The sequence below is a fragment of the Candoia aspera genome, chromosome 2 (genome assembly GCF_035149785.1).
Source record: "Candoia aspera isolate rCanAsp1 chromosome 2, rCanAsp1.hap2, whole genome shotgun sequence".
In the NCBI taxonomy this organism is placed as follows: Eukaryota; Metazoa; Chordata; class Lepidosauria; order Squamata; family Boidae; genus Candoia; species Candoia aspera.
The window spans coordinates 133,939,781-133,967,232 of NC_086154.1; the positions used below are offsets into that span (position 1 = coordinate 133,939,781).

Sequence of the window (27,452 nt, forward strand, 5' to 3'; positions counted from 1 at the left end):
AGAAAATATTGATCAGTGGTCTTAATATTAATAACCCAGCTTGAGCTGCTCATAGTTGTTTCTCTGAGCAGGGATCCCAGTGGAATAGAGAATCAGGGCCTGATGTATTCACACAGCTCTTGCTGAAAGCTAAAACCCTTGAGGGAGGCACGTGTCCTTTCAAAACTTGTGGGGTACATTTATTATGGCGAGTTCTTTCTTGCTTCATCTCAAACAGATATCACAACGCAAATGTACTAGGGTTCCATACCTAGATTTGTCAGAAATGGGGTCAGTGATTCACTTTAAAAAGCCTATGTTACAGGAAAATAGATTTAGGCTAAATTATAAGGAGAGTTTCTTATCTCAGGAGTAGTTTGACGATAGGTCCTCTGAAGTTTCCAAGGAAAAACAGGAGAAATGTCTGCCATGAATTTCCTTAGCCATCTTCAAGCTGGCATCTTCCGATGTGTTGAATTACAGCTGCCATCAGTCCTGGCCAGAATAACCCTTTCCTACAAAGACCCGCTGAGGTGCAGGTAAAACCTACCAAGCATATCTCATAGGGGAACTTGGCTTTCCACAGTGTGGACCAAATTCTCTTGTCTGTGCCTGCTATTTGGCTTATAAAAAAGCTGATAACCATATGGAGAAAGCCAGTGGTTCAGAGATAAAGTGTTTTTAACAGAAAACACACACAGTAGAGATAAAGTGCCTGCTCTGTATGCAGAAAGTCTCAGGTTCAATCCTAGCATCTCCAGATAAAACAATCTGAGGTAGCAGTTGGGCTGGAACAGAACTGGTCCAGTCTGAGACCTTGGGGAACCAGCTGCCCATCGGAATAGGTCCAGTTGAGCTAGATTCCGTCTTTATATCCACTCTGCCTGCTGGCCGTTGACCAGGTGCTTCTCTACCCCGCCGTTGCACCGTTCCTTCTCTTTCAGGATGCAGAGCAAGAGAATGAACTGCGCAAAAAGCAGGAACAGGCCCAAAGGGAGCAGGCGTTGGCCCAAGAAGCCAAGAGGCTGGAGAAGGTAAGTGACACTGCAGGGCATTATGTGGTCTGGTCAGCAACGGTCTGAGAAGTGGGGTGGCAGCTCAGAGGAGGACTCTTCCATCATTATGTCTCAGGGGGTTGGGTGTAACTTCAACTTGCTTGTAATATATTTTAGCTTGGAGGCTATATCATTACAGCAGTGTTCCTCAACCTTAGCAACTTTAAGATGGGTGGACTTCAGTTCCCAGAATTCTTCAGGCAGCATGCTGGCTGGAGAATTCTGGGAGTTGAAGTCCACCCATCTTAAAGTTGCCATGGCTGAGGAACACTGCATTAGAGAGATTGGAAGGGCATCTAGCAAAGCATGGGATGCCTCAGCAGAAGTGGTGCAGCCTGCACCAGCTGCACTTGCTTCTGCAGTGGTCATCTTGTTAGGTCTCTGCTTCTGGGTTTTGTGGCATAGTCACTGGTTCCTTATTAAAGAGATCCTAGTGTTCCCATGGTTTTCTGTCAATATTGGGGTAGAAATAATCAGGAATATAGAAATTTCAGCCTGGGCTGCCTGCTTGTCTAACAATCCACTCCCAGGGAAAGGGTTTTGGCCTTCTGCCTCCAGGGACAGGCGTGAACCTCTCTTGGTGGTCGAGTGTCACGTGAAGGTGCTCATGCAGGGTGTTAGTCTGATGTTAGTGGATAATGCCAGTCTGGTTGGACCTTATCGGACTCAGTTATGTAGGACATCGTGTTGCGAATGAAAGAAAAGAGTAGTGACAGGGTGCATGGACACGAGGTAAATCCCAGTTTGGATTTCTGGATAGCTGTACCTGCTTTGGGGTCAGTCTCAAAGCAGGAGGTGTGGCAGCCAGGTTGGGCAGTGTCTTTTGCTATTTCCTCTTAATCCTGGACCAGCCCCGGTTGTCTTTACAGCGCAACAAATGGCAGCAGCAAGAGTTAATTGCTGAACTGAGGCGGCGCCAAGCTAAGGACCACCGGCCTGTCTATGAAGGCAAAGATGGGACCATTGAGGATATTATTACAGGTAACTCCTGCTCCTGGCATATTAATTTCCTTTGCTGGGCTCATGTTCTTCCAGGGAAAATTTCACCTTGGTGCTGGAAAAAGAAGAAGGAGATCTGCTGCTTACAGCATACTTGGGTGGTAGGGTCCTCTTAACCCTATCCCAGGGCCTTTCTGATCCTCATTACCCCTTTGTTTATCTTTTTACCTTACGTCATGTCTGTGAGAACTGAAGAAGAAATGTTTGAACGTACCAGCGTCTCTTGTTCACGCCATTGTGTCCATCCATAAAGTAAAATAACAGCAATGACAGTGCTTGTGGGCCCTTAAATACTCTTCTTCCTAATAGCTGTGAGAGAGTGCATGCAGAAGACTTTTCCATCTTACTCTAGCTTCAGTTGGAAAAGGGGTTATAACAGCTGAACGTAAGAAAAGAGCGTGATGAAGTTCTCAGAAACATAATTGTTCTGTTCAAGGCCAGCTGTGGTGTCTCTTCAGAGTAGGAATTGTTGGTCCTGTCCTGGTCATAGTTTCACAGTACAACCAGTAATAAATCAGATGCCAGTTGTAGTCCCTTCAATGCAAAAGAACACAAGGAGTAAATTCAACAGTCTTGACAGTGTTGTTCTCTTGCTGCACGTAGTATAATAATGCATTACCCCAGCATGATCTGTCATGTATATAGGTAGTCCTCGCTTAATGACCACTTGTTCAGCAACTGTTCAAAGTTACGACAGCATTGAACAAGTGGTAGTTACAACCATCCTCAAAGTGATGACCATCACAGCCTCCCTGAGGTCACATGGTCACAATCCAAGTGCTTGGCACTGGCCCAGATTTACAATTGTTAGTGTTCCCGCATCACATGACTACGGTTTCTGACCTTTCCTGCTGGCTTTCCACAAGCAAAGTCAATGGGGAAGCTGGCAGGAAGTCAGAAGTCATGCTCATGTGAGGTCCTCGCTTAATCACCTGCGGTGATTCACTTAATGATGGCAACCAGGGATAACTGGGATTGCTATCACTGAGCGATGGAGTCATGTGACATCACGCTTTACGACCACATCACTTAGCAATGGAAATTCCGATCCCAATTACTGTTGTTAAGCGAGGACTACCTGTACCAGAGATGGCCGACCTCAGTAGTCTTGAGTGGCACCCTGTTGTTTGGGTGGCGGGGCAGAATTACAGGTAGTCCTCATTTAGTGACTGTTCGCAGTTACAGTGGTCAGGAAAGAAATGACTTTACAACCAATCCTCACATTTACAGCCTTCACAGATCTGTAAAGCAAAGGAAAGGTGAAGTAAGATCATAAACACAGTTGTGGTTTCACTTAGTGACCACTTTTCTTAATGACTGAGTTGCCAGTCCCAATTCTGGTCTCTAAAAGAAGTCTACTTGTATATTTTAACTTATGATTTAACCACCTTACAGAAAATCAGGCTTCAAAATCACGCAGTTCCCAGACTAACAGGGGATGATTTAAGATGTATTTCAGAAAACACCCATCCTGAACAAAACCATGGCCGAATCATATCAAAAAGCCCAAGGGAGCAGTGAGACCAGTAGCGGAGGCTTCTGTAGCGACATTTCAGTAGGCAAGATAATTTCTGCACGTGCAGCTTTTCCAGCCCTGCCTGACAAAACTCCTTCCCTTGCCTAAATTTTCAATAAAATCCAGGAGCTTTGCTGCCTTTGGCGTTTTTTGTCACTCTCTGGGGATCAGTTGGTGGCCTACTGTGAGTCGACCGTTGGGCTGCTAAGACTGGGCTGCAGAAATCTGTCCAACCACCGGACGGTGGCAAAAAGCCTGACATCTAGATTTTTGCAGCTGAGGCCTGTAGGCCTGGTCAGTTGTCAGTCCCTGGCAGCAGGTGGCCTTCAAGGCCTGCTTTACAGGGTGTCCCAGATGCCCACAGCAACTCCTTACCACCCATCTTATTCTGCTGCTTCCACCTCACTAACACTGTAGGCCTTGAGATGGTGAGCAACCGCAGTGAGAAGACTTTCTGGTTGATCAAAGAACTGCCAAAATGGCTGCCACTCAGCTCCTACAAGTGATTGTAGGTGCTCCCCAAGAAGTCTGATTTTGGAGCCTTCTCAGAGCAGCTGCTGACAGTTTCATTTTAACACGAAGGAGTGACAGCAGGCACGGGGGTAAGGAAGGTGCTGTTAGCAGCAGTCCTGATTGCTGAGGTCCCCTCCCCCTTCTCCTGGGTGTGAGTGGTACATGTGTGTGTGTGTGTCTGTGTGTGTGTGAGAGAGAGAGAGATAGAGAGAATGAGAATGAAATGGTGTGAATTGAGTGTCTCCTAGACCACCCACTTGAAAAGCGTCAAAATCAGATTGCCTTATCACCTTTGGAATGTGCATAAATTTGCTTACTAGGGCAGGAAAAAAACAACGGGGCAGAGGGCAAATGTTGCTTTTTTCCTCTCTTCGTTGGGAGCAAAAAAGCAAGCAGAATGATCCATGTTTCCGGTGCAGAGGACTTCTTCCGAGCCAGCCCTGACGTGATGGAATCTCGGCTCTGGGCCGCTTGCCCCGTAAGAAGGGAAACGCCAGCTTCCTAGCGTTGGGGGTGGCGTCATTTTTTAAGGCTGTAGCCACACGGTCCATGGTGTATATCTCTGAGTGCCATTACAGACAGTTGCTGTAGTAAGCCGTGCACTGCATCTCGAACAAGCTGATGTCTGTGTGTCTCTGTCCATCCATCCCCTCCCATCCCACAGTGTTGAAGAGCGTCCCCTTCACTGCCCGCACAGCGAAGCGGGGCTCTCGCTTTTTCTGCGAGCCGTCTCACCACGAGGAGCCCAACTGTTAGCTCCACTCGCCCCCCATCGAAGGTACCCGCTCTGGCATGTCAGTTGCGCCCTCTCCTGCATGCGGCTCCCTTTCCCCCGCGGAGCCTGAGAACCCTTCTTGCACGCCTTGCCGTCTCCTCCCATGAGCTCAGGGCTTCTCAACTCCACCCCCTCGATCTTCTCCTGCCCCCAGACACCCCCCAGGAACAGAATCACACTGTGGAATTGGCAGCATTGCTGAGAAATCCTGACAGCAGCCGATGCCGGTGGGAGCGGTTCTGCCCTCCGTGCCCCTGAGCAAACTGGAGACTGAGCAAGAGAAGGGGGGACTTTAGCAGGGATGGCTTTGCCACCTCCCCGCACGATGCCCTGCCCTTGCCAGAATGCCTCCCCGCCCCCATTCCTTATGAAAAAGGATTCCATTTCCCCTTTTGCGTTGGGTCAGACCAGTGCATTGTTTTTCATAATTACTCATTTTCAGGTTTTTTGGCCTGCTAGCTGGCAGGCAGTTTTGAAAGGAAATGCTAAATAACAACAACTTTAAAAGAAGAACCAAGCCCTTCTAAAAACAATGGCTGATGCCCCCTTCCTCTTCGCTGTTGAGAATCCCTGCATGGACTCAGACGGATCATCCTGTATCTTACTCCTGCATGGGTGGCATGGCAAGGTTACCACGGACATCCTCTTCTGATTGCATGTTTCAGTCTTTAGCCTGTTCCCAGGATCACCTTATCACACTAATGCAGTATAGTAGCTTACTAAATCCACCCTTGATTCAGGGGGGAGGGGGAGCGGGTTGGGGGGCTGGTTCACTGCTGCTGCTGAAATACTCATTGGGGATGGAAATGGCATCTGCTCAGTGCATAATCAAGAAAGCCATCACAATACTGTCCCCAAGCCCAGATTCTGCTGGACTTCAACTTGAGGCCAAAGTGTGCAAATGGCATTGTTTTGCTGAAGTTAGACTGCATCAGTTCAGAGTGCAGATACAGGATCTGTGTGTTTTAAGTACTCCCCTGGGACAAAATATCCTCCTGACGTGATGAAAAAGAGTGGGCTGGGGTGACTAAGTTGAAGAATTTGCTGTGATTTTCTAGCTTTCAGCTTTACCTTTGGGATTCTAGCCCTTGGCTGAGTCCTGGATGCTGTGGGCACTTATCAGGCTTAAACTCGTATTTCTCCTCGATGCAGCCGCACAATTAAGTGCTGCCCTTGTAGCCAAAGGAACAGGTTAGTACAAGGTGAACCAGATGGCAGGGAAGGGATGAAACGCTCTGGCCTTTGACACCCCCATAGAAATACTGCAGGCTGTTGGAGGGGAGAAGGGAAGCATTTGCGTTCCCTCTTCTGCCACCCAGCTCCCAAGACTTGTTTTGAATGGAAAAGGAAGAAGAGGAGGAAAGCAATCCTTAGTCCTGTCTAATTGAGTCCCTTTGAGTCAGAGCAGTTCGCTCCCAGAAAACTGAGTAAAGGATTGTAGTCTCAGGATGTGTTTTGGAGAAAGAGGAGCTGAAACTAGAATGATCAATGTCCTGGCTTATGACTGGCATAGTTAATGCATCCACTGATCTTCCAGACCACCTGCTGAGTCATCTTTTGGCTGAGCCTGCTTTTGAATCAAAAGAGGCAGAAAAATGCTTCTGATTTCTGAAGGAACCTCTCCAGAATATTGTCTTTTTCCATGTAAGGACTGGCCATGCAAAGTGGGCCCAAAGCAGAAAAAGTTAAGCATGCCAGAGTCTCCCTGAAAAGAGGGAAATGGAGTCCCTTAAAGGATTTCAGGTCATAGCTGATGGGAGGGGCCCTCCTCAGCGTGAGATCTTAGGGGGCTAGTGGGCTGGGTCTGCATTCCTAATAAGTATGATGATTATGAACATCCAAGCAAATCTGCACTTCAGATCTTGCCGTGAGCTTAGGAGTTGGCCGTAGGTAAGTTGCCCTTTTTCTCCTTCAGGGTCTGCAACAGGAAGGGAGATAATTCTGGGCTCCTTTTCAGGATTCTTTTCAGATTGTCACAATCCAGCAAATGAGGCCCAGTGGGCAATCTTTTTCCAGTATTTATGGACTCCTGGAATGTCTTGTGTGGATACAAAATAGCTTCCCTTCTCCTCTCTTGCCTTGATTTGGCCTAATTTTTGCTCTTATTGCCTCCATAGCAGCAAGAACCATTTGCCTCTAGTTCCCCCTCAGTTCATTCACAGCAGTGGGTAAGAAGACACAGCTCTCTGAAGTCCTGGAGCCTAATTTCTGCTTTGCTGCCTACGTGGGATACCAGCAACCAAACATTTGCACTTGGGGCAGAAAGTGAATTGATAGCCTTGGCAGTTGCCCATCCCCAATTGATATTTTGCTCACTAGCTCCTTCTGGTGGAGGAAGGTGGAAGTCCTGTCTCCTTTTTAGACAGAGGAAGACACCTATACTGTAAGGCAGTGTTTCTTAACCTTGGCAACTTTAAGATGTGTGGACTTCAACTCCCAGAATCCCCCAGCCAGCATGCTGGCTGGGGAATTCTGGGAGTTGAAGTCCACACACGTTAAAGTTGCCAAGGTTGAGAAGCACTGCTGTAAGGGGAAAGTGTTGTCTCTTGTATGCTTTCTGTAAAGCAAAATGCTTCCTTGGGGGCTAGAGGAGTGTAGCCTTGGTGGGTTGTGAAAGGTCCTCTGGGGACTTAAGCAGTGGGTTTTGTCCTCTGCCTTCTTCCACCCCACGTGGCAGCTAAATGAACTAATTTCAGATGCTGTCAGTAGCCCTCCCTTGTTCATGGACTCCCTGGGGATGCTCTGCTCCCTTCCTGACATTTGTTTTTCTCTTGTAGATCCCTACATGCCCTGCCTTTCCAACTGGCGAATGCTGCACTCCGGTGGCCCAGACCTTGTTCTTTTTTGCCAAAGAAGCAACTTCCATTCTTTCAGAGACTTTCAACTGAAGGATCCAAGGGACATTTAAGAAGTGCCTTCCTGCGACAGTATTATTCTTACTCTCTTATAATTTAAGATGTATTTTTTAATCTGTACATACACAATCCTTCCTACCAGTCCTTTGCTCCTGCTGCCCCTCACTGAGTCAGCTCGGACAGATGAGACTGTTCTGGCTTTTGAGAAGGGCCCTGGGCCAGCAGGATCCTGACACCCTCCTCTGGCGCCTCAAGCTTCAAGCATCCAGACCAGAATTGCACTTTGACCTTTCAACTTGTCTTTAATGGATGGAGACAATGAGCACTATCATTGCTAGGCCCTGATGTGTTGCAGCAGGGAAAAAACAATCTCTGGTAGTAGGCCTTTGTATACAGATCAGGTCTTGTGGGAAAGCATTTGTTTTTTTCAGGGGCAGTCTTCTGCAATTGTGTGGTTTTCTCAGAACAGGCTGTGAGCTGGCACTAGGGAGTTTAAAAGCTAGGCCTTGGTGGCCTTGGAAAACCACTGGAACCTTTCTTCCAAAGGGAAAACATCATCAGACCAAAGTCTCATGTCTCAACTGCACAAAAGTAACTGTTGACACAGCAGGGAAATGACTGTGATGAGCCAACCCTTGGGGATCTCAAGAAAAATCCTGGGTAGGTTACAGGCTATCTCAGTTCTTTAGAAAGGCTTACTATTTTACAAAGGATCAAATTCTGCTTCCTATTTGTATGTGGCATGTTCTACTCAGTTCTTTTTTACACTTGGTGGACCAAATATTCTCCAAAAGAAATCAAACAATGCCTATTACGCTTGAAGCCATCAACATAAGCAGAAATTAAGTTACGTGTGAACGTTATCCTTGATGAATTTGGCTTAAGGCATTTTGATTCATGAATGAGATGGAGACTGTTTTTAATTCATTAATGAAGGATAAATTAAGTATGAAAATGGCATCATTCCCCACCATCAAAGAAAAAACAATGGGCAAAATTCACTGAACTTCTTTGGTGTAAGCCTTTTTGAAATGGAATTCCTCATAATTTCAGGAAATCCTGCACTGAAGAACTTGTCTATAAATATTACCTCATGGCTGGATTGATTCAACCTGGTTACTGAATTAACCTATTTTCTGGGTTTGCATAATATGTTGAACCAGAAACTATGGGATAGGATCGCATAGCTCTCTAAGCCACAGAAAAACCCTAGCTGAGGTGAAGGTTAATCAACTTAGCAATTTATGCAAATGTAGCCACTGAATCTTGAACTGTTTATGAATATTGTATGAGCCAAGGAATTGAACCCATTTATCTCCCACTCCTCCACCTTTAAGGTTATCCATAGTCAGCTGTCTCGTATCACTACAGGTTGGAACCATCTCTAACTCAACATACATTTGCAATAATTGTTATGCTGATGTTGGAAACTGACATCACGGCTTACCGTTTCAGCCGTGATGCTTTGAGACAATCAAGTCTTGCTTTAGCTTCTCTTAACTTGCCTGAAAGCGTATCCTCTAACCAAAGATTTTGAGGTATTACAGCTTAGGATAAAGCCATTTGACAATGATTAGGTTCTTCAACTGCTTTTAATTCAGAGAACCAACCTGACTCCTTTTGTGTTTTATGGCACTTTTTACAGTTAGGAAGTAAGTAGGGTTAAAGATGCTTAAATAGACCAGTCTTTTTCAACTTGGTGCCATCCAGATGTGTTGGACCACCCTTTCGTTAGAGTCAGTGTGGCTAATTTATTTGGAGGGCATCCAAATAAATAAATCCAGGTTGGGGAAAGTTGATACAAAGCTTAATCCGCCAAAGAGATTTTTAGATGGCTCCACTCTACTATTATGAAGCTGTCTCTGCTTCTGAAGCCTCATCTAGAAGGGATCTCTTACTATTCTCATCTTATGGATGTATATGGACTATGTTCGACATATATGGACTATGATTTTAGCTTCACACAAGACCATTTGCAAACCAGATCGCCCCAGTATGATGCTGCCCCCATAAAACGGGGAAGATAATTGGGATTATGAAACAGCTATGATGTCCTGATCAATCACACAAGAGGTCCATTGGATCAGGTGCACCTGAAGCTATAGAGCATTCATCTCACCAAATGTATCCCCTGCATAGACTTTCTGTATTAAACTGTGCCAAAGAATTAAATGGTTCCTGCAAGCAATCCAGTGCCAAATGCTGAAACTGGAGATGGGCTGCATTGGGCCCTCCAAAGGCCTTTGGTGCAGCCCTCCATGAATGCATCCAGCCTCCTTGATCTTGCCTGCCTGCCTGCCTTTTCCTGTCTTTCTTTCTTTCTTTCTTTCTTTCTTTCTTTCTTTCTTTCTTTCTTTCTTTCTTTCTTTCTCTCTCTCTCTCTCTCTCACTTACTTACTTACTTACTTACTTACATTGTAAAAGCTTATTCTTCAGAGTCCTCTCAGTGCAGAGGGTACTTCTGAACTGAGAGGGCTCTGGTTGCTCGGCCTGCTAGGAAAACCAGAGCATGGGTTGTACTCTTGTTAATTAGGAAGGGGAGAAGGGGGCCTTCTGAACGGCCCAGCAATTTTAGTTGCACTGAGATTACTGAGAAGGGAGACTTTGTGCTGAGTGCACCGAGGTGGAGACAGCTGTGTGGGTATAGCTATAGCCCTCATCCATCTCCTGCATGCAGCCCTCAGGGCCACAAAGTCTAAGCCTGCGCACCCAGCAAAAGTGTGGCGCTCTGGCAGGTTTAGCACTCTTGTTGGATTTCTGCCTGTGGATCTGAGTCTTGCTCCTAAGGCCTGTAAGTTTAAGAGATGGCTCTGCATTTCAGGGGAAATCAGGGACTCTGCAAGCACATGCTTTGCACTGGTGAAAAGTCCAGGTCCTACCCTTAGAGTAATCTCTAGTCAGAAGCTGGGAAAAATAGCTTTCTCTGCGATACTGGAGAGCTGCTGCAAAAGCTGAGTGCTGGGTAATGATAAGGCAGCGGTCTGACTTTGTGATGCTTGTCTGCACATAAAGGAAGGGCCACTTCGGGGAGGCACCGGACTGCAGCCTTAGCATGAGATTCAGACTCTTCCCCCCAAAGTTTAGAACAGGGCACAACAGAAGTGAATGAATTATATAGTGTTGGCACTTCACTATATGAAATGGAAATGGAACTCTTGATTCCCTTCCCTTCCTCTTCTCTCTCTCTCTCTCCTTCCATCCCTCCTTCCTTCTAAAAAGGCCACACTTGTTAGACTTCCTCATTCCATTCCTTCTGTGACAGTGTATGGAAAAGGTTTTTTTGCCTTTTATTTCTGGCCTCTTAATATCAAAATTTGAGTTGGAGTAAACTTTCCTCAAACATTAAACATAGTAATCAGAACTCTAATATTTAAAAAAAACACCCTAATTTGGGGGGAATTAGCAATATGGTTATGATCTCCCACCAGCCAAATACGTATCAGCTATCTCTACTTCAGGATGGGGCGTGTGGGGAGAAGGTTATGCTACATTATAATCACTATGGCTTCTCTCAATCAAAGATGTTATCTGCCTCTTAAACCTGGCAAATTTTGACTAGCCATCTTTATGGGCTATTGATAAAGATCCCTACCTCTTCATCCACTGCAATGTTTATAAATATGAAAACCACTGGTTTAGGGACACCTCCACTGAAATCAATCACATTAACTTGCTTAAAGAAGGGGGTATGTATCTAAATCCCTAAAGTGATGATTATCATTTGATTAATGTATAACTCTGTTCCTGGCCTCCGTGGTTATCTTCTCTGTATGCCTTGTTGCAAAGAACAAAACTAAACATGCCAAGGAAGCTGGCATCCTGTTTCCACCTGTTCTTGTTGACGGGATAAGCCAGAGTGGGTGGCACCGCTGCACCCTTTCTGCTTATTCCTGATAGCATTGTCCTAACCTTAGTGCTGTTTCTATGTATTTGCGCTCCTGACCCACTAAGCAAACTACATTTAGGAATTGTGTTGCTGGTTGAGAATGTGGAATCCTATTCCCAGTTGTGGTCATCCAGGTGTTTCCTAAAAGCTCATGGCTCTATGTTTACAATCACTTAAGCAAGCCTCATAACTAGTAAAACATTGTCTCAGATGCCCACATGCCCTCCAAGACCAGGCAGTGAAAGAGTTAAAGCACGAAGATCTCTATGTATGTGATTGAGTGAGGTGAATAGTGTGCAGGATTGACCAAGAAGAGTAAGTTAAACAATGAAGAGATAGTGGGGACCACAAGCAGCCGAATTCATGAATGTGTGCCAGAAGAAAGCATGACTGGAACCCAAGAACGTTGAATTGAAACGATCGGTGGGTAATGTTTTGGTGAAGGCTGAGAAGTGAGTAATGCATTCAAGATCAGTCAAAAGGCCTGAGAAGGGCTGCCTTACAGTAATCTTAAGCCCTTGGACAAGGGGCAGGAGCAAATTGGCAATAGCCTTTCAAAGGTCTGGGGTCAGCATTATCCCTAGGTGGCTCCTATAAAGGCACCTTTTCAGCATGCTGCCCCAGGTAGAGTTATAGGGCTCATAAAATCAACATCTATGCAATTATTTGGTTCAGGGTTTCTTCAGTCTTGGTTACTCCTTTAACTACTTAACTGAGCTTGCAAGGAGATCCAGAGACCAAGGACTCTTTCACACCTCGATGCTCAAAACCATCATGCATGTTTTTAGGCTGCTTTCCCATATTCACTGGGAGATAAATCACCCTGAACACAACAGTGTCAATTTTGAAGTAGGCCAGCATAGAGTTGCACTGTGAGTGCGATCACAACACATACTCTCAAATGTTGATGGCCTAAACCCATACATTTCTTGTATGAACATGCACATACTTGCATGACCAATGTGTCCTAACTGTAATAACACCAGAGTTTATTCCTTACAAAATGACAGCAGGAGCTTTCTGCTGTTCCTTCATCCAGAGGGCTCAGGGTAGTGTACTGTATGCAGTTATTGGAGATAACCATTAAGGCAAATTATGCCCTGCTTCTCTGCTTCCAAGACACATCTGGATGGCTGCACTTGGCAACAAGATGATGGGTGTCTCCCTGAGAGATGTCTGCAACAAATGTGTCCTCTTCAGAGAACAGTGGAGTTGTAAGAACAAGCAATAAAAGAAAAGCATCCACAATTTTCTAGAGGACATGCTACAATCAATGGCCATTGGACATGTAGTGGCTAGTTTACTTTTTGTTTGGCACAAGGGCCAAGCATCATGGCTTCAGGCATGATGTTCTGCCATTTAGAATATTTGCTTTTTCTAGCATGGGAACTTAAGATCCAGCCCCTAAAACGAAAACCATCATTAAAAACGACCAAGTGCAAAAATGTCCTTAGAAATAAGAATGAACCTGGCACTATTTCAATGCTATGTGGAAAACCTGGGGAGAAGACTGGGATTGTTGCCACTTTGATTTCTGGAGCAAACACTAATATTCTCCCCCAGTAAACCAAATGGGACCAATTCTCCTCTCTGCCTTCTCCCAAATTTGACCCTGTTAGTGGCAACGCTAATTCCAAGCAGGCAGGTATTCCCGGTGTTGCTTCTGGACAGTTTACAGCATATTCACTTCAGCGTAGTCCTTTTGTGTAGCTAGATGTAACTGTTTTGTACATGTGAAAATTATTATTGTAAGCCAGTGCCTTCCTCCCTCTTGAACTGTACAGAATTTCTACTAAGGGGAGAAAGGGGAAAAATAAAACAGAACCAAAGGCTATACACCTATGCATTTGTTGTCTGTGAATGTGTCTTTTTGCTCCCTTTGCGCTATTTTTCCCAACTTACACTGTTGTTCATTGCAGAGATGCTAAATGGAGCACGTCTGTGCGCCTTGAGAAAGCTATTAAAAGGGCCAGAGCCAACACCCCCACCCCACCCTGTTTTCCCTGTCTCTGGATGTGTTTTTGAATTTCTTGGGATTTCTAAATCTATTTTGAAAAGGTCTGAAGCGCTCTGAAAGTCACTTTTACTTAAGATCGTCTTCTCCAAACCAGAGATGGCAGCCATAATCTAGTGAATTGGGAGGACATCTTTTGGGGAAAGGCTGGCTTAAGAAAAAGGAATTGTAAAGTAATAAGTTGTGAAAATAATCTAAGTGAACATAATAAACACTAGTGCACTGTAATAAATACACCAGTATGGCATCCATCAGTTAAAAATGTGGAAATCAGCAAACTGATCAGTATTTGTAGTTCGATTATTCACACAATTACTATGGATGAATGTCATACTCACTTTATATACACCCAGCATTGCCACATGTACCAATTTAGGGTATTTGCATGTGCCAGCATACCTTCAAGTCCTCCATTATGGTAGGGATTAGAGGCAACCAAGTATCCAGTCCAATAGGTTGTGAAAACACTCTGAGCTTTTTTCCGAAAATCATTTTGGGACCAACTTCATATACAAACTAATTCTCTACAGGAGGCCACAAAATGGTATTTTCAGTCCAGATTTATTATAAATATTGTTTTAAAAATTCCATCAAATCCTCAACTCACAAGGGGATACTGCAACCAGGGAAAAGGATCCAGTCACAGCAACAACCTTCCAGAAGGCCACGTAGCCCATCCCTGTCTCCACACCACCCAGACTGGGCAGGGCTGATGCTGTATCTTAGCTGCTTCCTGCCATTTTGGATCTAGGCCAAGGAGGCTACGGGCTAGCGTGGCCCTGGCGAAGTCCGAGTGGAGACAGACATCATTCATTCTGGTGCTCAGCTGCAATTCCCCCACTGCTCTTCTGGGTGGATCCAAGAGCCAGGCTTCAATTTTGGTGATGCTCTCCAGGTCCACATGGGACACCTGTACTTTCCTCCCTGTCCTGATGCTCAGTGTAGACAGGTGGAGTCTCTGGAGATGACTGCTGCCAATGGGCAGGAGCAGCTGCTCCCCGCTTAGAAGCAAGTGAATGTACCGAGGAAGGCTGTGGCCCAATGTGCGGGTTCCAGCAAGAGCAGTGCGTACGCTTGGCTTGGACGCCACCAAGGCCAAAAGAAGGCAGAGTTGCCGCGGGAACAAGGACTGAATGCTTCTCATACATTTGGGTTGGCAGTGCCTCAAAAGAGGCAGGGGTTATTTACTGGTCACCCAGTTGCTGCAGTAGAGTCCGACGCCGACGTTCCAGCTCTCCTTCACTCAGCTCCTCGCTCTCTGAGGTGTCCCAACCACTCTGGCAGGAGAAAGAGGGCAGGTAAGAACCCCTTGTCCAGCCTTCCATCCAAGCCTTCCTTCCTCTGTCCCACCCTTCTCATCCTCCACATCCCAAAGCAGGGATGGGCAATTCCCTAGAGCCCCCTCCGATCAAGACTGCTGAAAACAGAGGGCAGTTCCCTGCCATTCTGAGGTGGAGGCACATGAAAACTGTCAATGGAGGTCCTAAAACAGACATGTCACCATCATAAAAAAAAGAACAAAAAGAACCAGAACCTCTCCCAAATGCCGCACTGATCGTCCCACCTGTTTTGTGGTCTTTGATTCCCAATCCCAAAGTGTTAGGAGAAGCCATGCCTGGGCTGGGGGTTCTGCTTCCCCCCAAGTCTCACCCGCTCCCTCCGAGCGCCCCGGGGAGGGGAGTGGCCCCTCCCCTCCGGCCGCAGAGGCGCCTTCTCTCGCTCCCGCTCTTCCGCCCGGCCTGGCTCCGTCTTGTGCTCAGCTGCGCTTTCAGGGCTGTTCTGTAAAAGAAACGGTTTGCAGGGAGGGGGGACCTGGGGGGAGGCGGCGACTGGCCCTTTTAGTGGCGAGGCAGCAGCAACAGACCGGCCCACCTAGGGACACAAGCCTGGCACAGCCAAGGAAGACGGAGGAGCCCAAATGGGCTGGTCAGCCCCAAAGACCGTAAATCAGCAATGGAAACGCTGAGGTAAAAGGGCGGCAAAGCTCCGGGCTCTGCCAAGTGTGGATGGTGCTATCAGTTGCAATGATACCTGAGAACACAGGTCGACATTCGCACCTTCAGCCCTGGCTGTTCCCTTGAACCCCCCAACAGTGGGCTTGCTCCTGCTACTCTGTGAGTCGAGACCTGTGCAAAGGCAGCTGCCAGAGAACTCTCCCTTCTTCCAGGGAGGCTGGCTTGAGGCAGTCAGCCCCCTCGCCTCCCTTCTCGTGCCACCACCTACTCACCGACTTGTGCCGTTTCTTCTTGCTCTTCTTCTTCTGCCTCTTGGCACGCCTGGTGCTGTGCTCTGCAGGAAGACAGGGAGATGTGTGAGGACGGGGAGCTGGACCGTCTCAAGCCTTCTTCTGGGACCACCTCGCCCCCCCCACCGCCCCACCACCAAGCAGAAGCAGCAATGGTTCCAGGGGAGCGAGCCAGGGATCTCACAGACTTCCTGGGAAGGAGACCGACTCCCAGGTGGGAGAGGTGGTTTTGCAGTTCCTATCAGTCAGTGGATGAATGAGGGGCGAGCGACTCACATGCTGTGGGGGCTTCCTCATTTTTACAGTCCCAAGAGTCACTCAGGAACACACTATTGAAACTTGTATTGGTGAAAAGAACTTCAGCCCATCATTTCTTGCGAGTGTGGAAACAAGTTAAAATAGGTATGTGAAGACTCCAGCAGGGTTGTCTGGGGGGTGGGGTGTCAAATGGGAGAGTCTGGTGAGAATAAAGTGCTGCAGGCCCTGCCCCTTTTGAACACCATCCTGATGTTGCACAGATGTCCCCAAAGGGCAGAGCTTGCAATCTGATACCACGATGCTGCTGTCATCATTTGGACAAAAACAGCTGGAGCCACGGAAGACTTCGCTAAGCCTGACATGCCCATTCATGCCTTAACTTTCCACAAGACTGCTCTGCAAAATGTGAAAAAGAATCCCCAAAATTCACCCCCCACCAAACTTCCTCTATATCCACATCATCTGCTGTGGCCCTTAGAGGCTGAAAAATATATTTTTTAAAAACAAAAAGTGCAACCCCTATCAGCAATAACATTGCCCGTCTTATGGGGTTGTTTTCCAGTATAAGATTCATATTTTTTTCCAGATACTTTAAAGACAGCCAGCGTGCCTATAAGGACTCGTTTCCCGTGGGGCTGGCTGGTTTCACACCCACTCCAAATCTTACCGGAGTCAGGTGAAGACGAGGCCCCTGAACCAGCTGATTCTGAATGGTTTCGTTTCTTGCGCTTGGCTGCTCGGTGGGGATGGTCTGAACCTGACTCTGAGCCCTGTAGGAGAAAAAGGGGGACTCACCAGACAGCCTCTGCCCAAGGAAGAACGGACAGAGCCACAGGAAGAAAAAATAAGCATAAGTGAAGATCAATGATATCAGGGAGGGAGGGGAGGGGAGCAGGAAAGGGTCAGGCCAAGCTGCTGCCTTTTTGTGCTAGTACACTGCACAATCCCAGATCTTGGATCAACTGATCATTATTTATCCTTTATAGCAGCTTGCCACCACACCAGGCAACCTTCTCATTAGAACAGATTTTCCCAAGCTAATTCCTTCCAACTCCTGTCAGCCCCCAGCTGAGATACCTTAATTCAAAGTTGGGGAGATGTTTAGCAGATCCTGATCAAGCCTACCTACTCTTGCCAGGCAAGAGATGAGCCCTCCTGTGGTCTCAGGTGGCACCTCTGGATTCTTGCCCCTCATTCTACTGCACCCCCAGGCCCTTGAGTCTTTCTGTGTCATGTTCGCCGTTTCAATGTCTTTGATACATCGTAACGTTTCGCATGTCATTAGCTGGATGCATGTTTCATCGTTCACGGGAGGATGAGAGGGGTTTATCTCTTGGCTGTGCTTTTGGAATGTATTTGGGTTATCTCTTGTGTTCAAGGTTACTTTCCCAGGCTAGCAGTTCTGACGGTTGCCAGCACCTGGGACAGGCGGTGCTGCTGGTAGGGAGGCGGGGTATGTTTGCACCGAGGGGTTTAAGTTTGTATTTGGCGCGCTTTTGTTCATTCTCAGCTTTCTCTGTATTTGTCCTAAGTTCCCTAATAAATCAGATTTCATTTAGCAACCTCTTGTGAGTCTGAGTATTTGGGCTGGGCAATCATTACATAAAGCTGAGAATCTTAAGATCCAAACTCCGCTGGCCCCTTTCCAGGAGAAGGCAAGTTTGTCCAACCCTGTGAGGGAGAGCGCCAGCGATGACAGAACCTGATATCGTACTGATGGAAAGTGGGGAGTCGAGTGAAGGGGAACCGGACTCGACCGTGATGCGCCCCGACAGACCTCCCCAACTGGGGGAGCTCTCAGCGATCCTGGAAGAGGCGAGTTCTGGGTCGGAGGGCGAAGCCGGAGGCATGAAAACCGCACCGAAAACTACCGTAACCACCCCGGGTGAGCTGGTCACCTGGGATGAAACCCGAGGGGATGTCTCGGTCGTGGGGGGCCCATCCTGGAGACAGAGGTACCCACTGTCCCCTACAGTGATCCAGGTGCAGCCGAAGGAGGGTTCTCTCACTCCGGACCGTATCCAGGTCTTAGAGTCGAAAATGGACTTGTTAGAAACGATCCTGAAACAGATGAGTCTGGACCTGAGTTCGTTGAAAGAAACACGGGAAGAGTCAAGCCAACGGCATTCGACCCCTTCGTCCCATGGGCAGTCCCCGGAGCGGAGAAGGGCGGCACGTCCGTGGGAGGGGGAACAGGCTGTCCGAGTGGAATTAGCGTTGCCGCCCGTACGGTCGCCACCAGCTCCTGAGCTGTGGCCGGCCAGGGAAGTGGAACGGGGCGCAGCCCGTCGGCGGGCGGGCTGAGAGACTTCCCTGTCAAGTTCGATGGGGATCCGACAAAACTCTCATTTTTCCTGACTAATGCTAAGGCATACATGGAGGAATGGGGGTCGCTTTTTCGATCGGAAAAAGCTAAGATCATCACCATTGCTACCAAACTGAAAGGGAGGGCGGCAGACTGGTATGTCCAGATGTGCCAGTCGGAAGCGCCCGAACTGGAGAAATTCAATGAGTTCCTTTGGGCTCTAAGGCAGCACTTTGAGGATCCCTTGGCGAAAGAGAGGGCGAAGCGTGCCTTGAAGGAACTCAAGCAGGGATCGAGATCCGTGGCTGATTACGCACTGGAGTTTAAGGCGCTGTCCGGAAAGGTGGATGACTGGTCCCAAGCCACCATCATCGAGCTGTTCAAGGATGGCCTGAATACAGAGGTGCTGCGCTGGTCCTTGGGGCGGGACGACCCGTATACTTTGTACGAGTGGATCCAGCTCGCGGGACGGGCTGAACACGCCCATGAGGTGTTCGCCCAGCGGAGGACAGCGAAATCGGGGCGAGAGCTGAAACCCAGTCGCCCGCCGAGCACCGGGGGACAACCCGGGCAAAGATCCTGGGAAGAGGAGCGGGAGAAGCGGTATGCGAAGGGACAGTGTCTGCGATGTGGTAAGGAGGGGCATCGAGTGGCGGCGTGCCCGAAGGCGAAGGGTGAAGAACGACCGGGGAAGCCGACGGCGAAGTCCCCTTCCCTGCCGAGGAAACAGAAAGCCGTGGTGGCCGAAAGTGAGGGAGACGGTGTGCCGTTCTACGAAGACGAGGGGGAGACAGAACTACTGCAGCCGGCGGGAAACGGCAGCCACCTGCTTTAAAGGGCGCCGCAGGGCAGGTGGTGGAAGAAGGGCGCGAGCCTACCTCGGTGAGTGGCAGTTACCGTATTCTCACGGTGAAGTTAAAGTTGGGCTCCCGATCCAAGACCATAGAAGTATGGGCTATGATTGATTCGGGGTGTTCCAGGTGTTTGATGCACCCCGATGTGGTAGCGGCTCTGGAGCTACCCACATTCCCCTTGCAACGACCCATCGCCTTTACACAGTTGGATGGGTCCATGGCAGGTGGCAAACCGGTCACCCATTTCACGGGACCAGTGGCTTTGCAGCTGGGCAGCCATCGGGAAGGGTTATCCTTTGTGGTGGCTCCGGTGGGGGGTCCCTTGGTGGTTTTGGGAGTGCCCTGGTTGGTCCAGCAGAATCCTCAGATAAACTGGGTTTATCGGACTATCACCTTTAAGGATGGATTTTATCAAGCACCGGAGGGGAGGGATACCCCAGAGGAGGTGGTAGGGGTAGCGGCAGCTGCGACTCCGCATTGCCCGGCCCCTCCTCTGGAAGGCCTGCCGGTTGATTACCAGATGTTTGCTGATGTGTTTGGAGAAAAGGAAGCGGATCAACTGCCCCCTCATCGGAAAACGGATTGTGCCATTGAGCTGGTGCCCAACACTCAATTGCCTAAGCCAAAAATCTACTCCATGATGCAAAAGGAATTAACTTTGCTTAGGGACTTTGTGGACAAAAACTTGGCTCGTGGGTTTATCGAGCCAGCTAATTCACCAGTGGGGGCGCCGGTCCTCTTCCACCCGAAGAAGGATGGGACATTAAGACTCTGTACCGATTTCCGTGGGCTAAATGCAGTCTCAATTTCCAATAAATATCCTTTGCCATTGATCAAAGACATGTTGTCACATCTGGCCAAAGGAAAAATCTTCTCCAAACTTGATTTGAGAGAAGCCTATTACCGTGTACGAATCAAGGAGGGCGATGAGTGGAAAATGGCATTCAATTGCCCATTGGGTGCATTCCAGTATAAGGTGTTGCCTTTTGGTCTGGCTGGGGCCCCTGGGGTGTTTATACAATTGATCAATGAGGTACTCCATGAACATCTGTTTAAAGGGGTATTGGTGTATTTGGATGATGTATTGATTTATACTGAAACTATGGAGGAACATGTATCTTTGGTGAAAAGGGTGCTTGGCAAGCTCAGGAAAGCAGAATTGTATGCCAAACTGTCTAAATGTGCCTTTCACCAGACGCAAATTGACTATCTGGGGTATAGAATTTCAGATAAGGGCATTGAAATGGACCCTGCCAAGGTCCAGGCTATCGTGGATTGGGAAAGCCCCCGCACCCGCAGGCAACTTCAAAGTTTCCTGGGGTTGAGTAATTACTACAGATTATTCATAAGGGGGTTCGCTGAAATTGCCTTGCCACTAACGGAATTACTTCGAACCAAAGGACTTGGGGATACTCGAAGAGTAAAGAATCCAGGGGTGCTGCTGCGGTGGACGCCAGCCTGTCAAGCGGCGTTCGAGCAGCTCAAAGCGGCTTTTACCAAAGAGCCAATTTTACAACACCCTGACCCCTCTAAACCTTTTGTGGTTCAGGCTGATGCCTCCGATTATTCCATTGGGGCATTATTAATGCAAGCTGATGGGGCATGATGCCTCAAGCCATGTGCCTACCTGTCCCGCAAGTTCTCTGAGACTGAAAGGCGTTGGCATGTGTGGGAGAAGGAGGCATTCGCAGTGAAAGCTGCATTAGAAGCATGGCGGCATTTGTTAGAGGGGGCAAATCACCCTTTCGAGGTGTGGACGGACCATAAGAACTTGGAAGCTCTCAGTACCCCTCGCAAATTGAGCCCAAAACAAGTCCGTTGGGCTCAGTTCTTCAATCGATTTAATTTTCAATTGAAGTTTATTCCGGGGAAAAAGAATTTCCTGGCTGACGCGTTGTCACGACAACCCCAGGACTCCGGTGCAGCGCCAGAAGTGGTCAGCACTCTGTGGACGGCGCCCCAACTGGGTATGCAGGCTGTGACGCGTAGCCAAACGCGAGCGCAACAGCCAACCACCGCGGGCCCCGGACAGCCGACTGCTCTTTCAATTCCTTCCCAGTTGCAACAAAAGTTTCTAAAAGAGTTAAAAACTGATACTTGGTTGCTCGCAAATAAAGACAATGTTACTTTTGACCGGGGTTTTGCTTGGAAATCTAACCGTCTCTACGTCCCTGAGAACTTAAGAAAAGATGTGTTGCTCTGTGCACACGATGACAAGGTAGCGGGACATTTTGGTTTTGTGAAAACTTTGCACCTTGTTCGGAGGCAGTTCTGGTGGCCCACCCTACGCAAAGATGTCAAGGAGTATGTCGCCTCCTGTTCTGTCTGCGCTATGTCAAAGCGTAAGGCAGGTAAACCTCAGGGGCTGCTGCAGCCTGTGGCTACCCCAGCTTGCCCTTGGGATGAAATTTCCATGGACTTTATTGTTGAGTTACCACCCAGTCAGCGCAAAACTGTGATTTGGGTGGTCAAAGACTATTTCTCTAAGCAAGCCCATTTCATCCCATGCGTGTCAATTCCTTCTGCACGCCAGTTGGCCCGCCTGTTCTTAGTACACGTGTACAGGCTACACGGATGTCCCTCTCGCTTGATTTCGGACAGGGGCACACAATTCACTTCACAATTTTGGCGGGCGTTCCTCAACCTTCTGGGAACGAAGCAAGCCCTGTCCACGGCGTGGCATCCACAGACGGAAGGAGCCACAGAGGCTTTAAATTCTACGCTAGAGCAATACCTACGGGCTTTTGTGAATTACCAGCAAGACAACTGGGTGGAACTCCTCCCTTTTGCTGAAGTTGCCTACAACAATGCGGTTCCTCAAAGCACCGGTCAAACCCCATTTCGTGTCGCACAGGGCAGGGACTTTGTACCCATCCCGGATCTACCGCAGCCTTCGGGTGGGTTGACCTCGCCGGGGGATTGGTCGACACAACTAGCAGACTCTTGGCCGGTGATTCAAAAAGCATTGGCTGACGCCCAATTGGATTACAAACATTATGCTGATCAGAAACGTGCCCCTCATCCTGCCTTTCATGTCGGTGACCTAGTCTATCTATCGACTAAGTTTATTAAGTCCTCGCAACCTTCCAAGAAATTGGCACCTAAATTTGTGGGTCCTTTCCCCATTACCACACAAATTAACCCTGTAACTTTTAAACTTGACTTGCCACATAATCTTAAACGCTTACATCCTGTTTTTCATTGCAGCTTGCTCAAGCCAAGTAATCGTTCTGACCGATGGCATGATCAACCTCCACCTCCAACCCCCATCATGATTGACAGTCAACAACACTTTGAAGTTAAAGAAATTTTAGATTCTAGACGCCTACGCAATACGCTACAGTATTTAGTTTGTTGGAAGCATTTCCCTCATCCGGAGTGGGTCGCTGCCTCTGATGTAGTTTCTCCTGTCCTTGTTGCCCGCTTCCATTCTGCTTACCCCGCTAAACCAGGTCCCTAGGATTGTTTTTGGGGAGGCGGTATGTCATGTTCGCCGTTTCAATGTCTTTGATACATCGTACCGTTTCGCATGTCATTAGCTAGATGCGTGTTTCATCTTTCACAGGAGGATGAGAGGGGTTTATCTCTTGGCTGTGCTTTTGGAATGTATTTGGGTTATCTCTTGTGTTCAAGGTTACTTTCCCAGGCTAGCAGTTCTGACGGTTGCCAGCACCTGGGACGGGCGGTGCTGCTGGTAGGGAAGCGGGGTACATTTGCACCGAGGGGTTTAAGTTTGTATTTGGCGCGCTTTTGTTCATTCTCAGCTTTCTCTGTATTTGTCCTAAGTTCCCTAATAAATCAGATTTCATTTAGCAACCTCTTGTGAGTCTGAGTATTTGGGCTGGGCAATCATTACATTCTGGCACAGAGGGGCCAACTGGCTTAACAGTTTTAAACAGGCTGGAAGAGAGGGCCTTGGGGGTAGGAATAAACACTGTTTCCAATGGAACATCTCATACCTGAAATGCCTTGTTCTAAGTGTGAAATGCCCTTTTTGTGTATGAAACACAGGTCGTTCTGAGCACTTTGGAAGCTTACGATAGAGTGTGTCTCGTTCAGAGCAGAGCTGTTTCTGGTTCCAGATACTTTCAAAATGCTCAAAATACCTTGACTTGCATTTGAGAAAAGGTGCTTCAGATCCCAAGTGGCTCAAAACCCAGGGAGATCCAGCTGCCCTTGACCAGCATTTCTCACCCACTCACCCCACTGACTTTGGTCACCCTTCCAGCTCTTGCTTCTACCCTCCCCAAACCTCACCGAGGCAGAGTGCTTGCGATGATGTTTCTTCGGCTTCTTGGCATGCTTCTTGGCCTTGGTGTGGAAATGCTGGCACTCGCTCTGGAGGAAAAGGAGGATGGGGTTACCTGGGCCCTTTGGACCACGGCCCTCCCAGCTGCTGTCTTCTCTATCCTCCTTCAGCTCAGCTCCACCCACTGGTCTCACAGGGTTTCCAGCAGAAGATCCCTTGCTGGGATTCAACTGCTCTGCCAGTCCCAACCATAAATCAGGTACTGCTCACCTCCAGCAATTGCAAGAATTCACGAAAGAGGCGGATCCGTTCTGACTCGAGCGTGATCTGCTCAAAGGCAATATTGTTGACAAACCGCTCTCTGACCTGACCAAGAATACAGACACACAAATCACATCTTTTCCTGGAATATGCGATCATGGGATTTCCGTTCTTTTTGATGGCAAGAGGCCCCACCACTGTACTCAGATAACATCCTTTCAAGGGATACCTAATCAGTGGTAGACCTTGGAAACAACTCATTCCCAAAACATGCGCTGCTAGAAATAGTTAAAGGTTCTTTGTGAGCCCATGGGAAAACAGCTTGAGGCCTTTTGCCTAAGTCACTGTTTTTGCCACTTTCCAATTGCCCACTCAACTATGGGAGGAGATCTCCAATTTCTCCTAAGTTGGTTTAGACAGACACGTCCCTTGTTCTGAGACAGGGTTGCAGATCGATCTGCTCCAGAAATGAGGCTGCCAAGGGCATCCTTGTAGGAGTCTTGCCTTCCTAGGCTTGCCTTCCTCCACTAAGGAGGCACCCAGAAGCACAGGGGGTGGGTTTCTCCAAGGGTGGGAAATTCTCATGTCTAAATTCCAAAAGATACATTCAACAGCTGGACTGATTGTTCTATTATTATCCAGATGTAATCTGCCAACCATTTGACACTCACCTAGAAAACCTGCCCTGCAAGGAGCAGAAGATCTCACCTCATCCCAGGCAGTATTGGGTTCCAGTGGAGGAGCTGCCTGACGCAACATGCTCTTGAAGGCTGCTTCCTTGCGCCGCATCTTCCGGGTTTCCTCCTTTTCCCGTTCACGCTCCCGTGCCTCAGCCTTTTCCAGCAGCTGGGGGTGGGGAGGGCAATGGGAGAAAACCATCACCACAAAGCATTCCTACTGCTAAAAGATCTCCCCAGTGGTCTTGGTCCAACTACCTCTGATGACAGAGCTTCCATTTATACTGTTATGACTAACATCCATTGACAGACCTGCCCCTCCTTGGATTTGCCTGACTAGCTTTTGTGAAAGCAGCCATCACTTTATTTGTGGCTCCCTTACACGTGAAGAAGACTTTCTTCCAACTGTACTGACTCTATTGCCCAGTTGCTTCATTGGGTGCCTCCTCAGCCCCAGCATTATTGAGAGATAAGAGACACTCCCAACGAACATCTATTTAAACATGACAGGGGATCATCACCAGGGTGAAGCATAGGATCCCACCCTGCCCCACTCACACTGTTGAAAGTCAACTTTATGTTGCCAGCATCCAGCGTGGCAGCACGCTTGTCAAAACTGATGACATGGGCAAAGTCCTCAAAGGTTGTATTTACTTCCACACTGAAGCTCCGGTCCTACCAAGGAGAGAAGTAGGGAAAAGGAGACAGACAGGAAAAGGCTATGGTTAAAATTTCTCTCCTTCAGAGTTCATCTCCTTCCAAAACAAGTAAAAGGAACTATGTAATACTGAAGTAGAATCCGCCATGGAGTTCAGTCTTTTTAGTGGTGCTCTGAAAAGGTCTTTTCTCCTTAGGCCCGCCCATTTCTTTTCCCTTGATCTTCACCTTGAAGAAGAGTTCGAGGGGAAAATTTGCTTACTATTTTGTGACATGCTTACTGGTCACAGTAGAAAGGTATTTACACTATTTATTTTTGAATATTTTCCTCTGCCCAAACTGGTGCCCTTCAGATGCTTTGGAATGTAACTCCCATTGGCCCTGATTATTGGCCATGTTGTCTAGAGCTGATGGGCCTTGTGACGAAAAATATATGGAGGGAACCATGTTGAAACACTTGGACCATTGCAGCTACTGCTGCGATCTTACTTATGCGCCAGGATGTTCCCAGCATATCAAATCAGGAAAGCCAACCTGAGCTCATTGGCTGCCTCAAACAGTGAACTGAATACTCCAAGAGGACATTATATGCTCGAAAAACTTCCCTCTGAAGACGTTATGGTCACATCAGTTTCATTCCCAAGAATATTTTTCTTTTTTCTTTTAAATTGGAGAAAAGACAAATGAACACGAGGCAGACAATATATGTTTCCTTTGAAACAGGTAGAGGGAAATTCCAGCCCATGGGCTTAATGTTGCATGCAAGGCCAGCCCATGGGGCCTCAGAAAAAGCTCTTCCCTCTCCCCCAAAGCCCCTTTCACTCCCCGCTATGGCTGGCTCTTCTGCATTCTCCTCTAGGAAAAGATGAGCACCAGACCCAGTTCTGGGCAGGGCAAGGGGAGTAGCAAGTGCTCCCTGCTGATGATGTCAGTGGGAGGGGCTTTTCCTTAGATTCCACCACTGCACAGCACCTGGCCCTCTGGATCAGGCAGGGGCTGGAACTGGAGCCCAGATCAGCTCCTAAGAAGGGCCCCAGCTGACTGGAATCACAAAGGGAGGCATAATCCCCTCAAGGGAAATAGCTTTGCACCCAGAAGTGTTTGTGGGTCATATTCTATTGTTAACCTTCCAGTTGCACCTTGAGAATATCCTTGATGATCTTTTTTTCGTCATGGAATCGGGCCTTCAGATCTTCAACGTAGAATTTAAAGAGATCAAGGGGGGTGGAGCCTGTGAACAGAAGAGCAGAGAGAAGCAGCCCATGCATTATTTGTGCCGGGCACAAAAATGGTCTCCTATCTAGTTTTCAAACAGCTTCCAGAGCTTCTCAGATTTTGGGACTGAGGGAATATAAGGCAGTCGTTTCACTGAAACTAAGCATGGTCAGTGCTTGGCTGGGAAATTACCATGTGATGTCCATCAGCTTAAGTTGCAGAATAGAAAGCAGGATATAAAATAGAGTAAATGAGCAATACATGACCAACAATGCTCTCTGGAAAAAAAAGCTGTCCACACCTCCTATTCCTCTACTGCTAAGCTCCTGTCGCAGTTCAGCAGCCAAACAGCACACACCCCAGTGTGTCCTCTGGTGCTCTTTTACTTGGTTCAGAATGGATGACCAGAATAGGTGACAGTGAAGCCCAATGGACTGGATATGACCCATAATGTCCCTGGAGGGAACAGAACATGCTCAGGAATTCCTTATGATGGATTATTGTATGCACTATGATGGAAGAACAATGAAATCCTCACAGTGGAGAAATGGATTGTGAAAACATTAGAATTTGCAGAAATGGCAAAACTGACCTGTTTGGTCAGAGAAAAAACAAAAACTTTTTTGAAAGACTGGAAACCTTATACAGACTTTTTTGCTGTAAGAAGAAATAAATGAAATTACGATTTATGGGTTTGAAGTTAAAGATAGACTTGGACTAAATGAGGGGCAGAAGGGATTTATCTAATATCTAAAAGGAAATAAGGATTATAAAATTGTAACTATCTGTTGAAAAGAAGGTTGGAAGTCATTATATTTCTTTACTTCTTTTCTCTTTTTGTTTCTTGCATTTTTTGTTTTTTTCTCTTTTTTCTTCTTTCCTTTTCTTCCTTTCTTTCTCTTTTTTTCGATTTGTCTTTTACTGTATGGAAAACTCTTAATAAGCATAAATAAAGAAAAGGAATCCCTTATGATGCACATTAATTATAATTCAGGGATACATTTGAGGGTGTGTTTGGAAGAAAAATCAAAATGGAAAACATTCATGCTCCTCTAAGGCAGGATGCATGAAAAATCCTGAAGCGAGGTAGGAGATGTCTTTAAAACCCTCAGTGAAGCCACTGACTCACCCAGCCTTGA

General features: G+C 47.6%; 2 protein-coding genes across 4 annotated transcripts in view; one reads left to right on the forward strand and one right to left on the reverse strand.

Moving 5' to 3' along the window:
* Positions 1 to 7,733, forward strand: part of FMNL3 (formin like 3) — an 89,908-nt gene extending 82,175 nt beyond the window's left edge. The window contains exons 24-27 of the mRNA XM_063293722.1: positions 924 to 1,013; positions 1,904 to 2,015; positions 4,727 to 4,840; positions 7,615 to 7,733. Coding sequence (XP_063149792.1) covers positions 924 to 1,013; positions 1,904 to 2,015; positions 4,727 to 4,818 — 294 coding nt within the window. The 3' untranslated portion in view covers positions 4,819 to 4,840; positions 7,615 to 7,733. The remainder of the gene's footprint in view (positions 1 to 923; positions 1,014 to 1,903; positions 2,016 to 4,726; positions 4,841 to 7,614) is intronic.
* A 6,401-nt stretch (positions 7,734 to 14,134) lies between these two features.
* The window catches only part of PRPF40B (pre-mRNA processing factor 40 homolog B), a 33,323-nt gene continuing 20,005 nt past the window's right edge, over positions 14,135 to 27,452 (reverse strand). The window contains exons 19-27 of one of the 3 annotated variants that reach the window (XM_063293721.1): positions 26,238 to 26,329; positions 25,000 to 25,116; positions 24,473 to 24,610; positions 23,774 to 23,869; positions 23,512 to 23,592; positions 16,763 to 16,865; positions 15,820 to 15,881; positions 15,243 to 15,371; positions 14,135 to 14,869 (exon numbers count right to left, since the gene is read on the reverse strand). In XM_063293721.1, coding sequence (XP_063149791.1) covers positions 14,777 to 14,869; positions 15,243 to 15,371; positions 15,820 to 15,881; positions 16,763 to 16,865; positions 23,512 to 23,592; positions 23,774 to 23,869; positions 24,473 to 24,610; positions 25,000 to 25,116; positions 26,238 to 26,329 — 911 coding nt within the window. In that variant the 3' untranslated portion in view covers positions 14,135 to 14,776. Of the gene's footprint in view, positions 14,870 to 15,156; positions 15,372 to 15,819; positions 15,882 to 16,762; positions 16,866 to 23,511; positions 23,593 to 23,773; positions 23,870 to 24,472; positions 24,611 to 24,985; positions 25,117 to 26,237; positions 26,330 to 27,452 lie in introns of all 3 variants that reach the window. The other 2 variants (XM_063293720.1, XR_010067222.1) reach the window with 2 other exon arrangements.